The 17,051-nt window shown below is 37.9% G+C and overlaps 2 protein-coding genes across 2 annotated transcripts; one reads left to right on the top strand and one right to left on the bottom strand.

Annotated features, from left to right (window-relative positions):
* Positions 1 to 10,767: 10,767 nt before the first annotated feature.
* LOC129747750 (putative lipid scramblase CLPTM1) lies at positions 10,768 to 14,360 on the bottom strand. Its single transcript, XM_055742100.1, has 3 exons — positions 14,015 to 14,360; positions 12,226 to 13,849; positions 10,768 to 12,139 (listed from the first exon to the last, which is right to left on the bottom strand). The coding sequence occupies exons 1-3, from the start codon at positions 14,108 to 14,110 to the stop codon at positions 11,811 to 11,813; spliced, it is 2,049 nt and encodes a 682-aa protein (XP_055598075.1). The 5' UTR covers positions 14,111 to 14,360; the 3' UTR covers positions 10,768 to 11,810.
* Positions 14,361 to 16,050: 1,690 nt separating this feature from the next.
* Positions 16,051 to 16,928, top strand: LOC129743567 (ubiquitin-60S ribosomal protein L40). Its single transcript, XM_055735613.1, has 2 exons — positions 16,051 to 16,158; positions 16,368 to 16,928. The coding sequence occupies exon 2, from the start codon at positions 16,377 to 16,379 to the stop codon at positions 16,761 to 16,763; it is 387 nt and encodes a 128-aa protein (XP_055591588.1). The 5' UTR covers positions 16,051 to 16,158; positions 16,368 to 16,376; the 3' UTR covers positions 16,764 to 16,928.
* Positions 16,929 to 17,051: the final 123 nt, after the last annotated feature.

Raw genomic sequence — 17,051 nt, 5'->3', positions numbered from 1 at the left:
GTCATCAGGCCGGCTTCATGGAGGGACGGTCTACGACGGACCAGATATTCACATTACGGCAAATCCACCAAAAATACCGGGAACACCAAGTCTCTACGCATCATCTATTCATCGACTTCAAAGCCGCATACGACACGATCGACCGTTACGAGCTATGGAAATCATGGACGAGAACGGCTTTTCTGGGAAGCTGATCAGACTGATCAAGGCGACGATGGATGGAACGCAGTGCTGTTTGCGGATTTCGGGTGAATGGGCGATGGAAGCGAAAAGTTATTCTTTCTCTCCTTAAGAAAAACCCCTTTAGAACTGTCAAAAGTTGGGTGAAATTATAGCTGCATCCCACTTGCACTAATGCAAAACCATCACCCAAATTCGTCAGCACTTCCATCGTCTATTGTCGAGTTCATTCGAATCGCGCAGGGGGCTTCGACAAGGTGATGGTCTATCCTGCATGATGTTCAACGTGGCGCTAGAAGGTGTTATTCGACGAGCGGTGGACGAAATGCGGGGCACGATTTTCAACAGATCCAGTCAACTTGTCTGCTTTGCCGATGACATTGATATAGTCGGCAGATCATCTGCGGCGGTAGAAGACATCTACCGCAAACTGAAACGCGAAGCAGCAAGGATTGGGTTGATGATTAATATGTCCAAGACTAAGTACATGCTGGCCTGCGGATCCGAGACCGACCGAACCCGCGTGTCCAGTAGTAACAAGGTCACGATCGACGGCGACGAACTGGAGATAGTCGAAGACTTTGTCTATCTCGACTCACTGGTCACCGCAGACAATGACACCAGCCGTGAGATCCGGTGGCGAATTATCAGCGGAAGTCGTGCCTACTATGGACTCCACAAGCAACTGCGGTCGAGAAGACTTAGCTCTCGCACGAAGTGTAACCTGTATATGACGCTCATTAGACCGGTTGTTCTCTACGGGCACGAGACATGGATATTGCTCGAAGAGGGCCTGCGTACACTCGGAGTATTCGAGCAACGAGTGTTAAGAACCATCTTTGGCGGCGTACAGGAGAACGGAGTGTGGAGGCGAAGGATGAACCACGAGCTCGCGCGGCTCTACGGCGAACCCAGTATCCAGAAGGTGGTGAAAGCTGGCCGGATACGCTGGGCTGGACATGTTGCGAGAATGCCGGACGACTGTCCTGCAAAACAGGTGTTCGCTACGAATCCGGTAGGAACAAGACGAGCGGGGGCGCAACGAGCGAGGTGGTTAGACCAAGTGGAGCGTGATCTGGCGAACGTGGGGTGCAGAGAAATTGGAGAACGGTTTCCATGGACCGAGTGAATTAGAGGAATTATGTTCGTCAAGTTATGTCGTGAGACGGTATACTATGTAAATAAAAAAAAATAAATACAGGAAAACCACCTAACGTTCCATTGAGAGATGTGCTAGTTGTACTAGATTTGAAATACATGTTCAAAATCTACCTTTATATAAAATATACTGATCTTCGTCTATAATTCTCTTTATTTTCATATTTCCCTTTCTATCTTCTATTTCTTTAAACTAAAAGTGTGTAAGGATGGTCCGACCAGGATCAAAGCAGAGAAGACTCCCTGAATCAAACCTCAGGGTCGGCTTCAATCTATCGCGTCAGTAGCCAAGAAAATATTTATCTTTCCCAAATAAACATCCCACTTAAACCCCGAACTATGAGCTGATATGGTTCCTGCCCAGCATTACCCAACCAACATAAGAATACGGTAACTGTCCTACCTTTTGACGGGCTCACACCGCTCACGGCCGTCATAGGCGTGTACACAGGTTGTGGTGATGGTTGCGTTCACAGCAGGAAGGCCTTCTTACTAAATAACGTAGAACAGGGTGTTGCAGAACTCTTAATCCGGGTGAAGGTCGTAGTTTGAACTCAAACCAAAACTTAAGGGGTTCTGGTCACGATGGGGAACATCGAAAGGTGGTATTAAATTAGGGAATATAGGGTATATTTCCAGTAATGGGTTAATTTTTGCTGGTCATGTTCATGACATTTGTTTTACCTGGGTGATCTGATATTACGCTTATTCTGGAAGAATCACCACATCAAGCAACGGAAGCACTTCACTCTCACTCTGGTATATTTCGCGCAATGGCGTCTTTTCCATGCTCATGTGCCCCTTATTCCGGACCCTTACTTTCCTCATCCTTAGCCCCCCCATCGTGACCTGTCATCGCCGCCATCATCGCGGCTCAATCTCAGTTATTCGCCATCTAGTTATGGAGTTGTAGTTTTGATGTTATCCGATAGTAGGCGGGCAAGCGATGGTTTTTATGGGGTTGTATGCTGTCGTCTGTTTGTTGGTTGATTGTGAGAACTTCACTGAGAAGTCTTTTTTGGTAGGGTTAAACACCCTCTTGGTCACCTTTGAAAATTCGGACAAAGGCCTCCCACAATCTTAAACCCCAGTCGAACTTACTCGTTATAAGTGTTAAACTAAACCAACACTTGTAAAAACAAAAAAAAAGTTTGGCTCCCTCAAAACTGAAGGTGTGAGCCATTTCAAATAAAGAACTACAAAAAAAAATAAAAAAAAAAGGATTGCAACATCAACAAAGAAATAAATAAATAGCAGCAATGCGAAAAGCTATGCACTGACTTGCGTTCTAAATAATGGAAGCTAAAATGGACGCATTTTAATTGGTGAACAGTTTAACAGTACAAGAGTTTCTCAATCAATAAGCAACTGTACCTGTTCACCCCAAAAATGTATAATTAAAAAAAATCCTTTCAACTTCATTATTTCCTTTGATTAAGTTTAGTTCAGGTCAACAAAATACACAATCTAAAACAAATGGGGTGCTACTAGAGGCGGGTTTGACAGAAACATTACGGAAATAGACCAAAAATTGTCCCTTATCACCCCATTACTTAACAGTTTCTAGAAAAAACCACTTGCGATCGTAAAAAAACTGTTTAAAACGGAAGTAAATGTACTTTCAAGTTGATCCCAAACGAATTTTACTGCCAGCTTTCGCTGTAAATAAAACTGAAAAAAAAAATTCCTTTTACTTTGTTTGCCCCTGGAGTTAAACAGAACCGTTTTACTTTATATCTCATTTTTCTTCGAAAGGATGCCTTATCGGGATTGTGAATGGCACCCTTTCCAATAAACGCATCATTTTTCTTTGAATGTCATTTTCATCATTTTTGTCACTTTCAGAATTTTTGTCAAAACAATTTGTACGTTAGTATAAAAAAATAGTTTCTTATTCCATGATAAGAATACAGGGGCATTATGCTATTAATTTTCACAGAGCTGCTTAGCAACGCAACACCATTCCAGTTTACTGCAACATCGTTTAGTTGCGTAGCATTCCCGGAACGCGGAATTTCGAACGCAACGCAACACAGCAATTTGGTTGTTGCGCGACCTCTTCGGAAAAGTTCCGCTCTACACGAAAGAATGTTTGAGGAATCGTCGGAATCGTGCACCAAAACTGGTTTCGGCAGCTGGATGGACTCAAACAAACCTTAGCTGAAGTTTGGTTGCGGGTTCAAGTTCTTGTTTTTTTCGCTTCCCATCGCTCCAACTTCTCCGTTCGTTCGTTTGGGCCAAAAAAGGGCCACCACAATCTGCTAGTTGCTGAAGGAACTGCGGACATCGAATGGAGTCGGTCTCTGACTCTGATGGTATGGCTGGACGAGTGAACTCTCTTTATACCATTATTGGAACCTGCGCTGGTGGCAAATCCAACGTTGGAAGTTCTACTTAGCCGAACTGAAATTTCAAAGACACTCTCCTCCTGTCCCATTATGTCCATGCAGTTGGGGTCACATACGAGATGGGGCCGATTTTTTCAGAGAAAGAGAACGAGTTTTTAAGCTTTATGCTCCCAAATGTAGGGAAAAAACAATATCTTGAACCAGTGCTTTGGAAGATGCTCCCCATTTTATGTCTGTGGACTGTTGGACTTTAAATCTTTGGGTCCAGCAGCATGTGGCGAGTCCAAATGTTCGGAATTTTCGCTCCCTATCTTTTGGTTTTATTCGAATAGTGGAGGTCGATTTGACCGCGTTTACCTTTAAACCGACGACGACGTTTCATTGACCGAATCATATTCATTTGGGATGCTGTGAGCTGTGTGGTCGGTCGGTCGGGTCCAATCTCCTCATCATTGTCGTCAAATTCGGGGAGAAAAACTCTCGCTGGTCGTTACTTTTATCTGGCTGAGGGGTCTTCTCGCAGTTTGGGCGCGAGCAGAAGAACCGTTATTGCGTTGCGCTTCGGGCGACAAAAAAACAGGCGTTTTATGCTGCCTTGGAGATGAGATGGAGATCTATGCAATGTTTTATTTGATTTTGATGGAGAGATAATTTTCGGTGAATTATTGTTGCGTTATCCCTCGGCCTAATAGCTGCTATGAGTTGACTATCAAATTAGCTCTGCGTTAATGACTTTTTTATGCATTGATTCGGGAATATTATTATATTCATTTATTTATTTTTGACAGCTTACCCGAAGAATGCAAGATTGTACTTTGAATTTAAGATCATAAACCAATTGCGCGGGATATAAACAAATTGAATTGAAATCTAAAAGATAAAAATGAAATATTTTAGAAACCATCCAGGATCTGCAAAAGCGTCATCATATTTAGTCTGAATTCTGAATCTCAATTACAAATTCTAAAATCTGAAACTTGATTTCAGAATTCAAAATTCTGAAATCTGAATTCTGGAATCTGAATTCTGGAATCTAAATTCTGAAATCTGAAATCTGAATTCAGAAATCTGAATTCTAAAATCTGAAATCTGAATTCAGAAATCTGAATTCTGAAATCTGAATTTTGAAATTTGAACTCTGATTTCTGAAATCTGAATTCTGATTATCGAAATTTGAAATCTGAAATCTTTATTTAGAATTCTGAAATCGGAACTCTGAATTCTGAAAACTTAAATCTGAATTTTTTAGTTAATTTTTAATTTTTAAATAAAAATATGGAATCAGAGTTCTGAAATCTAAATTTTGAAATCAGAATTCTGAATCTTGAAAACTGAATTCTGAAATCTATGATCAAAATTCTGAAATTTGAATTTCGAAATCTAAACTACGAAAAATGAATAACAAAAAAACTCTGAATTCTGACATCTAAATAAAAAATATAAATCCTGAAATTCGAATTCTGAGATTTGAAATCTGAATTCTGGTATCTGAATACTTAAATCTGAACTCTGAATTCTGGAAAATCTGAATTCCGAAATCAGAATTCTAAAATCTAAAATCGGAATGCTCAAATTTGAATTTCAAAATCTGCATTCTGATATCTGAATTCTCAAATCTTAATAATGAAATCTGAATTCTGAATTCAGAATTCTAAATTCTGAATTCTGAAAGCTGAATTCTGAAATCTGTATTCTGGAATCTGAATATTGAAATTTGGAACTCTAAAATTTGAATTCCGAAATCTGATTCCGATATCTGGTTTCTTAAATCTGAACTACGAAATGTGGAATCCTAATTCTAAAATCTTAAAAATCTTAATTCCGAAATCTAAAAACATAAGCCGATCAATCCGATAAAATTCAATAACAAACATAACTAAAGGTGATTAACTGTCATAAAATCCAAATCTGAATTATGAATTTTGAATTATGCAATCGAAAATCTTTCCTAATTCTGAAATCTGAATTCTGAAATATGAATGCTGAATTCTGAAAAATGAGTTCTAATATCTGAATTCTGAAATCTGAATTCTGAAATCTGAATTCTGAAATCTGAATTCTGAAATCTGAAATTTGAATTCTACAATCTGAATCCAGAAATTTAAATTCTGAATTCTGAAATCAGGATTCTGCAATCGAAAATGTGAATTCTGAAATCTGAATTTTGAAATCTGAATTCAGAAATTTGCATTATGAAATCTGAATTCTGAAATTTGAGTTCTGAAATCTTAATTCTACAATCTGAATCCAGAAATCTGAATTCTGAATTCTGAAATCTGAATTCTGCAACCGAAAATCTGAATTTTGAATTCTGAAATCTGAAATTTGAATTCTTAAATCTAAATTCTGGAATCTGAATTCTGAAATCTGAATTCTGAAATCTGAATTCTGAAATCTGAATTCTGAAATCTGAATTCTAAAATCTGAATTCTGAAATCTGAATTCTCAAATTTGAATTCTGAAATCTATATTCTGAAATCTGAATTCTGAAATCTGAATTCGGAAATCTGAAATCTGAAATCTGAATTCTGAAATCTGAATGCTGGAATCTGAAATCTGAAATCTGAATTGTGAAATCTGAATTCTGAAATCAGAATTCTGGAATCTGAACTCGGAAATCTGAATTCTGAAATTTGAATTCTGAGATCTGAATTCTGAAATCCGATATCTGAAATCTGAATTCTAAAATCTGAATTCTGAAATCTGAATTCTGAAATCTGAATTTTTAAATCTGAATTCTGATATCTGAAATCTGAATTCTTAAATCTGAATTTTGAAATCTGAGTTCTAAAATTTAAATTCTGAAATCTGAATTCTGGAATTTGAATTCTTTAATCTCAGATCTGAATTCTGAAATCTGAAATCTGAATTCTGAATTCTGAAGTCTGAATTTTGAAATCTGATTTCTGAAATCTGAATTTCGAAATCTGAATTTTGAAATCTGAATTCTGATATCTGAAATCAAATTATTCAATTCAAATTAAAATTACCCTCCCGCTCATTTTCAACATCTTTCACCTTATTCTAATCTTCTATCCGTCTATATTCTTTCAATTCTTAAATATTCTTTCTCAAAGAATATACAATTTCACCGATATAGCCGATAAAATAATTTCATTAAAACAAATTTACGGTGATTAACTCTTCATTTCGGAAATCTGAAATCTGAATTTTGAAATCTGAATTCTGATATCTGAAATCTGAATTCTTAAACCTGAATTTTGAAATCTGAGTTCTAAAATCTCAATTCTGAAATCTGAATTCTGGAATTTGAATTCTGTAATCTCAGATCTGAATTCTGAAATCTGATATCAGAATTCTGAAGTCTGAATTCTGAAATCTGAATTCTGAAATCTGAAATCTGAATTCGGAATTCTGAAATCTAAATAAATCACTTTCAACACCGCAACAACAACTTGTAAAATTTAAAAAAAATAAAATAAATTAAAAAAAAATCCGAAATCTGAAGTCTGAAATCTGAAATCTGAATTCTGAATCTGAATTCTGAATCTGAACTCTGAATCTGGAATCGGAATCTAAAACAAATTTAAAACAAGAAATAAAAAAAATTATAAAAAATTAAAAATAAAAAAAAATAAAAATTAAAAAATAAAAAAAAAATTAAAAGTACAGTATTGTTCCGATTTTGTCAGCTCCCGATTTTGTCTACCCCCGATTTTGTCTATCCCCGATTTTGTCAGCATTTTATCCCGATTTTGTCAGCCTTTAAATTTAGTTGAAATTTTCTGCTTTTGAACTAAAATTCCCAGTCATTTAACACTGTATGTTTTTTGGGGTTGTCCTGACCCACGTAGAGGACCATCCATTAACTCCTCGGTATTTTAGGGACCGTTCAAATATTACGTAACGCTTTCAGGGGGGGGGGGGGGGGCAGTTTGTTACGCTTTGTGGATTTTGCTTAGAAATTTTGAGACGATTGTGTTACGTAGGGGGGAAGGGGGGTTGAAAATGCTCGAAAATTGCGTTACGTAATATTTGAACGTCCCCTTAAGGGTTGGTATTTTAAGGGTTGGGGTGATTGAAGGTTCATAAGAGTTTTCATTGATGACGAATGGAAGGAGGTTGAAACTTGACCACATTTTGATCATATGGTTTATGGATAGCCCTAAGGGATCATCCATAAACCACGTAGACTTCAGGGGGAAGGGGGGGGGGTTTGCCAAAGTCTATGCTGCATACAAATTTTCGAAATTTTATATGGACAAAAGTATACGAGGGGGGAAGGGGGGGGGGGGGGTCTGAAATGACCAAAAATGAGTCTACGTGGTTTATGGATAGTCCCTTAGGGAACTTTTTAACGAATAGTCACCGTTGATTGTTATTATATGATAGTTTATTGGCATTGCGGTGAACTTTTTACTACGAAAATTCTTTTATAGAAGAATTACAGACTGAAAATTAAATGACGGATAGATAAAGCAGATGCTTAGTAGGAGAAAATTTACAGATGTTGAAAATGAGCCAAGAGCATATTTTATGGAAAGCTTCAAAGGTGCGTTCTAGACCCTTTGTCCCACATCAGTTGAATGGCTGAGAGAAGTAATAGCCCTTAGGGAACTATCCACAAACCACGTGGATTTGTTGTTTTTCATGAAACTTTTTTTTTCTTCTTTAATTCAGAAAAATAAAGGACAAATAAAACATTTATTTTTGTAAATCCATAAAAAAGTACCATTACATACTTCAAATTAAAACGTGATCAACAAATTCAGCTGTTTTGCAATTGCATATCAATCCTGCAGCTACGCACCAACGGTTTTTCAAATGGCATGTACACAATCCATTGTATGAAAGGTGTTTGTAAACAATCACTTAGAGTTGAGTTCTTGATCAGGTCCTCCATTTTGCTATTTGCAAGACCTTTCATTTGACGCCTCAAGAACTCAAATCGGTCATGCGGTCATCGAGAAACGTGTGTGACATTATTTTGTAACATACACACACATACGCACATACATAAGCACACATACACATATACATACACACATACAGACATGTTCCGATCTCGACGAACTGAGTCGAATGGTATATGACACTTGGCCCTCCGGGTCTCGGATCGAAAGTTGGTTTTTCAAAAGACTTGTATTCCCTTCTTTGTAAGAAGGGTAAAAAATAAAGAAAAGGGGTCAATGTCACCCCTTATCATGGTATTGACATAAAATATCAAAATAACAAGTAAACGGACAGTTATCAAATCAAAATTGAAATTATTTTCAAGAAAAAAAATTTTCCCGGTTTTGTCAGGTACCCTGTTTTGTCAGCCCTAAATTCAAGATGCAGGGTTGCTAGCGATTTTTCGTTTTGAAATTCCAAAGTTTTTCCCGGGTTTTCCCCGGTTTTTTCACGGTTAAAAATGATGATTTTCTCGGTATTTATTATACTCGTTTTTGAATATAAAATAAAGGCGAATAAAAAAAATTCAATATAAAGGCCGAAAATGTATAACAATTTTTTTTAAACTGGTTAACCGGTATGAAGTCATGAGAAATACTTCAACGTCTTTCAACACGTTGTCTTTTCGCATCAAGTTGACAGGTTTTCATAAATTTTTAGACAAATCCAACGAAATAGGAACATTTATTGTTCTGTTGTACAATTTGTCTAGAAAGGGTTCAACTAACTCGATCTTCAAATTTTCACTGTTTTGAGGTTCTTTTGAGCCACTATGAATATTCCAGTTTATCTAAAATTTGTACAGAGTTGTAGAAAATAATTGTACAGTTTATATAGAAATATGTAGAAAATACATCGAATTATAATATTAAATCATCTTGTCAACTTGAATAGGAATTGGTCTTACAAAACTTAAAAACATCAGATTGCAGGGAAATGTTTAGTTATTTTCTTACTGCAGTTATTTTTTTTATAGAAATCCAAAGACAGGTTTTAGACAAAAATACTTTTCTTCATACAAAACAATAAATAAATTCAGTAGTGCATGCTGTAGTCAGTTGAACTTTAGATTGAAGAAAATATTGAAAATTGTGAATAAGACAGGGCTCGGATTTCAACAGGATTTTTATAATAAAACATATATTCCAGCTCAGGAAACTTTAAGCAAAAATTTAACGTTGGAAAAGTAAAAAAAATCAAAACATTTGCCATATAGGCTTCGCTCCTCAGGCCAATTAAACGAAAAACAGAACAGATATTGTTTTCGTTAGAAAAATGTAACTCTGCTTAAAAAAATCTAACGCTACTAACATATTTGATTTCTGCATGAAATAATTTAATGAAACGTGTTTATCGATTACTGAACCTTTTGACGCCGAAAACTAAAACTGGTAGTCGTAAATTAAAGAACATTGAAAGTTTTAGGTAACATAAGGACCGCGAAAAAAATCTACGTCAAGAAACACCGATTGTCGACACTCTATATATCTATCAGAAACCACTGGACCAATTTATACAAACATTTTATCATTAAGTTACAAACGTTTTGTGTTTAGTATTGTCGATTATAGATTAATTATTAAATTTAGAACATTTGTTGTTAGTGGAGCAAACTTGCTGAGATAAAAAAAATATCTCGTATTTGGTCCGAAATGCGTTAGGAAAACTATTTAAACTTTGTTTGTTACAAATGAACGAAAATAAGTGTTACCTCATGTAAATGTATATCGGGATTGTCGAAAACTCTCTTAAATTCAGAAATCAATTTAAAAATAATTTTGAAACACCGTGAAAAACTTCCTTTCATGACAATTTTCCCGGTGATGTGCCGAAATTCCCGGTTTTTTCCCGGTTTCCCGGTGATTAGATGAAATTCCAAAGTTTTTCCCGGTATTCCCGGTTTTCCCGGTTCGCTAGCAACCCTGAAGATGGGGCTGACAAAATCGGAACAATACTGTATATAAATAAAATAAAATAAAAAAATTTAAAAAAAATCTGAGTTCTGAATCTGAATTCTGAATTCTGATCTCAATTCAAAATCTTAATTCTGAATATGAATGCTGAATCTGTATTCTGAATCTGAATTCTGAATCTGAAACCTAAATCTGAATAAGGGTTCGAGGATTCAGTTCACGTTGTAATTGAATGTCATCAAAAATTTCAACCATTTTTTTCCAATATCGAATATTTATTGTTTTATTTCCATTAGGTTTGGTTTTACAACACTACACGTTCTTTTGACGCTACACGTAAGATATTATTTTATTATCATCAATATATTTATTATCATTATTCGCTAGACAGTGGATTAATTATTTCCCGGTATAGCAACCTTTGTTCGTCGTAGTCTTCCAGCAGCAAAACTTTGGTTCTTCTTTAAGTTAGCTTGGGTTTCGCCAATTTGTTTCCCTAAACAAAATTTATGTACCTAAATGAATGAGCAATCTTAAATGCGACACAGGCTGATGTTTCGTGATTATGATATTTATTTGGACATGAGAATGATCAATCAATTTCTTCTACTGTCTAGTTTCCCAAGTGGTAAGATTATACAACAATGTATACAATAGGCCACTGTTTGCTTTCCTATACTTTCGTCTTCTACGAATACAAACCGTTTAATACCTTCTCTTCAGATAGTTGCACGATGTCTGTTTATTACTCCTGATATTAACGCTTCACAGTATTCTTTTTGTTCTTTAACTTGACCATCATCAATGAGCAACACTCAAAAAGCAAAAGGAATAAAATTATCAGACAGATTGTTGAGTGAAAGAGATTAAGGGCAGTTAAATCATGAAGCAGACAAAACGGTTGATCTGAAACAATCAAGAGTTTCAGTATTTCTGCAAAAATACCGTTCAAATTCGTTATGAAAAAAAAAATCAAAAATTTCAAGTTGGTAGAGTGAAAACAAGAAATAAGTTACAGAAGCTAAAGGAAACTTTCAACAAAAAATGTCAACGCCTCAAAGCAATTCTATAAGGATTTACCAAAATTAACAATAAAGTTAATAACATAAAAGTCAGATGTTTAGGCTTCATCATTCAACGCCCTATGATTCTCTTATGAAAAATGCTACGCAACTTATTGCCTACATGGGAAGCGGGACACATTGAGCTGCTCTAGGGAAATTTAGCGCAATTTCAATAATTTAAAAAGCAGTAATAAAGTACGAAAACAAAACAGCGAGCACATTTGCTATGATATTTAGTTGTCTTTTTTGTTCTCGCCGCCGGAAGTTGCCGCAGCGTTCGGCGATGATTTGTTGCGGTTCTTTCTCTTCTTGGCCTTTCCGCCACCAGCATTCGGGGAGGATGGCTGGCTTCGGGAAGCTTCGTCTGAAGAAGTTCCACTGGCACTGGAAGCCTGTTTCTGTTTTTCTTTCTCGGCTGATCCGGAATCGGCGATCGCGTTGCTTTGCTTCGATTTGGCTGCGTGTTCCTCGAGCATTTCGGCCGAATAACCAAACTCGTTGATGCGTTTGGAGTCGACCTTGTAGATCCAGCGCTGGTACAGGAAGATGAAGAATACAATATCTGCGAAAAGGGAGATATTTCATGAATAAGTTTAATTTTTTTTGAATAAGTCGTTATATTGTTTTTTTTCCAAGAAAGCTACTCACCATCTCGGAAGCACCCTAGCCGGTACATAGTTGGCATCTTGATCACGAAAGCAAAAATGTCATCAATGAAAGTGTTCAGGAACTTGTAGGACATCATTCGCCAGGGCAGATGAGCCACCGATTTAAGCTTGTAGTTGATGAACAGCTGTGGGGTCATCATGATAAATCCGAACGTGAGCAGATAGCCGTACAACATGTTGAGAACGAAGCTGTACCAGCCCTTGTGTTCCTGATAGATGACCGAGTAGATGCCGTAAGCAACCAGCAGGGGGAAGCACAGCCAGCTCAGGTACTTGAATGCCAAGTTGTCGTACTGTTTGGTGCTGGAATCCACGTACGAGCCCTTGTCCGAGAAGGAGATTCGAGGAAGGAAACCTCCGATCAGTTGCTCCCGATTGATGTTGATGTTGACAACCTTTTGAATTTTCCATACTTCGATACCGAGACCGATGAAGCAACTGATTTTAATCATGAAGTTGGTTTCGTTGTCAAGCACATACAAGAGTACGATCAGAGACTGGAATACGTTGAAAAAGACGGATCGCACGGAGAGACCCTCAAGAGACTTACGGTTGTTCCAAAATTGGATGTCATTTTTAAAGGCAAGTAATTCAAAAATACTGTGTAAAATGGACACAGCAACAGTCATACCAAGCAGATAAGGATTAGTTTCCAATAGGGTTTCCTTGAGAGAATCTTGATCTTCATCCGATTCTGCACCACCACTGAGGGCTTCCGTGAACACGTTGCTTGTCCATTTATTGCGCATTTGTTGGGCAGCGTAGAGTTGCCATTTGAAGAGAGACAACGGTTGATAAACGAGATTCAGTTCCAAGGTAGGTGTTGTTTCATTAATTGGTTGATAGTCCCGCATCATATTCCAATAGTCATTGTAGAATACGATGGGAAGGTAAGTTTGTCCGCTGGGAAGGAATTTGACATACTCATCCAATGGGGGAGGAACAGAACCTCTTACCCAGTTGGTATGATCCGTTACCAGATTGATGGTAAGATTAGGATGCCAATGGGACCAGATCCGATCCTGTATCAAAGCGCTGTCCAACTCTTTTTCGAACTTTTCTTTCTCTCCAGCCAACAGATTGTGCGTTTTTACTTTTTTGATTCTTTTGTACTTGCTTAGCATGGCACTGGCATATCCCATTTGTTTCCCGGCGTAATCTTCTCCTGCTGCCGGATTAGGACTTTTGCCAGCTTTGGTCACATAAGTGTGCAGGAATATCGATCCATTGTTCATCAGTCGCTCAGAGGCTTTGAGCTGAGTATTCACGGAAAACATTCCGTCCCCGTCTCGTCCACCGTACCAATCTCCATACATTAAATCCTCCTGAAGCCACACAAGCGAGCTGGGATCATTAAAATCTACCATCTGTGGGTCATCCGAAATGTAAACGTACAAATCGAACATGGTTCCATTTTCAAACAAATTCCAAGCCGGAATTCGACTTTTCTCCGCGACCCCTCCCGTTTGATTACTGGCTGCATCCGGAGCTGGCCTTCGGAAGAACGACGAAATAAAGTAGATTACAAGGGCCCGCAGAATCAGCGATTTTGTGATGGCAAAAAACGATTCCAATTTAGTTGGCTGCTGGGCTTGGCCTTGTTGCTGTCCGAACCAAAAAATCGTTCGAGAAACAAACGAGAGGCAATAATTATTAGTATCTCTTCAATCATGCGTTTCGAAATCGTCACCGACTATTTATTTTTAGATTAGCGCCTATCTGTCTTCGAATTCTAATCATCATAACTAAAAAAAAATCAAGATACTTACGGCCACAGGTTGCTGCTGTCCATTCGGGGCCACCAGGGGGGCACCTTCAGCTCCCGGATCGGCCGCTCCGCCACCACCATCCTGCTGTTCCGGCATAATCGAACGCACTCGCACCGGAGCAGGTAGAATTTGAATAGAATTTGTGCTTCAACCTTGGCTCCAAATTGTTTAACACACGCAGCCGGCCTTGGCCAGATCAACAATTCCCGCACACCCACCAATCGATCACCGCGAACAATAGCTAGTTAACTGCTTCTGGAGTTCGATTTCACACAAATTTTCCTCTATAACTTAACGTGAGATCTCATTGAAATCCCATTTGAAAATGATTGACGGTCAGCTGCGGGCTGAAGATCGACGAAATCAAAGACCTGCAGGAAAGAAATTGTTCAATAATATCGAAAATTTTAATTTGAATGCGTTTCCATGAACTTAACAATTAGAAATATGGATATCTATTATTGTTGGAAAAAATTGTTGAAAAAACTGGAGTTTTCTTGACCAAAAGTGAGAAAATCAAATTTCCCATAAGTTGATCATCGTCTTAACACTCTACCATCTTTGGCGATGATGTTGACGTTTATGACAAGATGACTTTTCCGTTGACGTTTTTCAGCGAACGTGTTCCTATTTTCAGTAACGGGTTTTTTTTAGATGGGTTGCCAGATTTAGCCGATTCGGATCGAAAATATTACAATATTTCTGATATTATTAATTATTTATTGTTATTGCAGAAATTTTAGGCAGAAACCAATTGTAATGATTTTATAAAATGCCGTTGAATCAACCTTATGAACTGATAATATATTTAAAACCAAATAACAAATTTTTCGACGGAGGAACAAATCGACCATTATTCGATAAAACTTCATATTTCTGTTTTGTTTTTATTTTGTTTTAATTTAGTATATATTCATACGCCAGGTTGGTCTCCTGTAGTAGAATGCTAATACATGGGCCCCAGAGAGGCGCAAGATGTGAGTTCAAGTCCTACCGGGAGACAAGGCGAATTTTTTTCGCATGTTTTTCAATATCGATTTTCTCTTATCTAGTCCCTGAAATTTCATCTAACACAGTTGGATTCATTTCTCTACAAAAAAAAATTTCGCTGACTGAATGTTTGAGTCAAGACCCATCTCTGGGTCGCAGTTTAAAAATAGAAATAAGGCGGTGCCAAACACCGAAATTGGCAGGGTAACCAAATACGGCAAACGCATCTTTCTCATCATAACTGACAACCCGTGCAGGAAACGAGAAGGCAATGCAAATCTTGCCGTGCTTAAAAATGTTCAAACTTGATTCCAACTACCGTAAGATGAAATGATGGGAATAGAAATAGACCAAGAAAAATGATTAAGATCACATGGGAGAACTATTCCCTTCATTCCGATAGACATCGACACTCAACCAGTATAATATTCATACGCCAGGTTGGTCTCCTGTAGTAGAATGTTAATACATGGGCCCCGGAGAGGCGCAAGATGTGGGTTCAAGTCCTACCGGGAGACAAGGCGAATTTTTTTCGCATGTTTTTCAATATCGATTTTCTCTTATCTATATAGTCCCTGAAATTTCATCTAACACAGTTGGATTCATTTCTCTACATCAGGCATGTCAAACTCGTTTAGGTGTGCGGGCCGCATTAAAAATTTTCTATGACGTAGAGGGCCGCTGTCAAAATCAATTAAATCGGTACATTCAGCTTTAGTTTTTTTGCAGTAATATTTTACATAAAAATCAGTGGTGTTTTTTTGTGACAATTTAAGACAGGGCTACGCGGGCCGCATTGACCTAGGCAGCGGGCCGCATGCGGCCCGCGAACCTCCAGTTTGACATGCCTGCTCTACATTAAAAATAACAATAATAATAATTCGTCCAGAGAACAAAGTTGTATGTATTTTACGTTAACAAAACCGATCACTTCGAATTTACGAAAGCCCCTAATATTTCGTTAAAAATTGTATTTTAAGTTTTAAAATGCACAGAAATTGTAATTCGATTCCACTCAGTGTGCAATGCGTTTTCAAGACCGGGTACCGTACGTTGAACTGAAATCGAATTTACGATGACAGCTCGATTCCTCAACTCGACCGCAAAGCTCTTTTTCACCAAAACTCATCTCGGTTGAGACACGTTGGGGAAGAGTAAGTCGATTTTTTCGTTAATTTCGTAGGTTTTCGGTTGATGTTCACTTTTAATTTACCTTAATTTTGTTGCGTTTTAGTAGAAAAACGATATAAAGTTTAAATTCTTGATGAAATTCCCCGATTTCTGCTTATTTCTTGAATTTTACTTCCTACCGATTCTAACCTCACTTGCTCAATGTTTACAACGATTCTGTTTCCCTTTTCAGACACGCAAGATGCAGATTTTCGTCAAGACCCTTACGGGCAAGACCATCACCCTTGAGGTCGAGCCGTCAGATACTATCGAAAATGTAAAGGCTAAGATCCAGGACAAGGAGGGAATTCCCCCAGATCAGCAGCGTTTGATCTTCGCCGGCAAGCAGCTGGAAGATGGCCGTACCCTGTCGGACTACAACATCCAAAAGGAATCGACGCTGCATTTGGTGCTCCGTCTGCGTGGTGGTATCATCGAGCCATCTCTGCGTATCCTGGCCCAGAAGTACAACTGCGACAAGATGATCTGCCGCAAGTGCTACGCCCGTCTGCATCCGAGGGCCACCAACTGCCGAAAGAAGAAGTGCGGCCACACCAACAACCTGCGCCCCAAGAAGAAGCTGAAGTAAACGGTACGACGGCCAGGGGTATTATTTTTTATTGTTTTTCTTTCGTTCCGTGGGAGGGAATTTTCCACTTCAATTTCCTTCACCTAGTGGAGTAATTCATCCGGTTTATGAATAATTGATTGAAGAAAACTGTGGAATTACACAATATAAAAATGGTGAAAAATCGGTCGTGTTTTCGAATGTTTTTGGAAGAAATTTCCTTGTTACTCAGCATGAACGCCAAATGGTTTGTTAAAATGTTGCAGCACAATCAACAAACGGTTGTTTGTGAGATTCCACAGCTGATTT

The sequence above is a fragment of the Uranotaenia lowii genome, chromosome 2, assembly GCF_029784155.1.
Source record: "Uranotaenia lowii strain MFRU-FL chromosome 2, ASM2978415v1, whole genome shotgun sequence".
NCBI lineage: Eukaryota > Metazoa > Arthropoda > Insecta > Diptera > Culicidae > Uranotaenia > Uranotaenia lowii.
The sequence above is the reverse complement of the archived record's forward strand: the minus strand, read 5'-3'. Positions and strand labels throughout refer to the sequence as shown.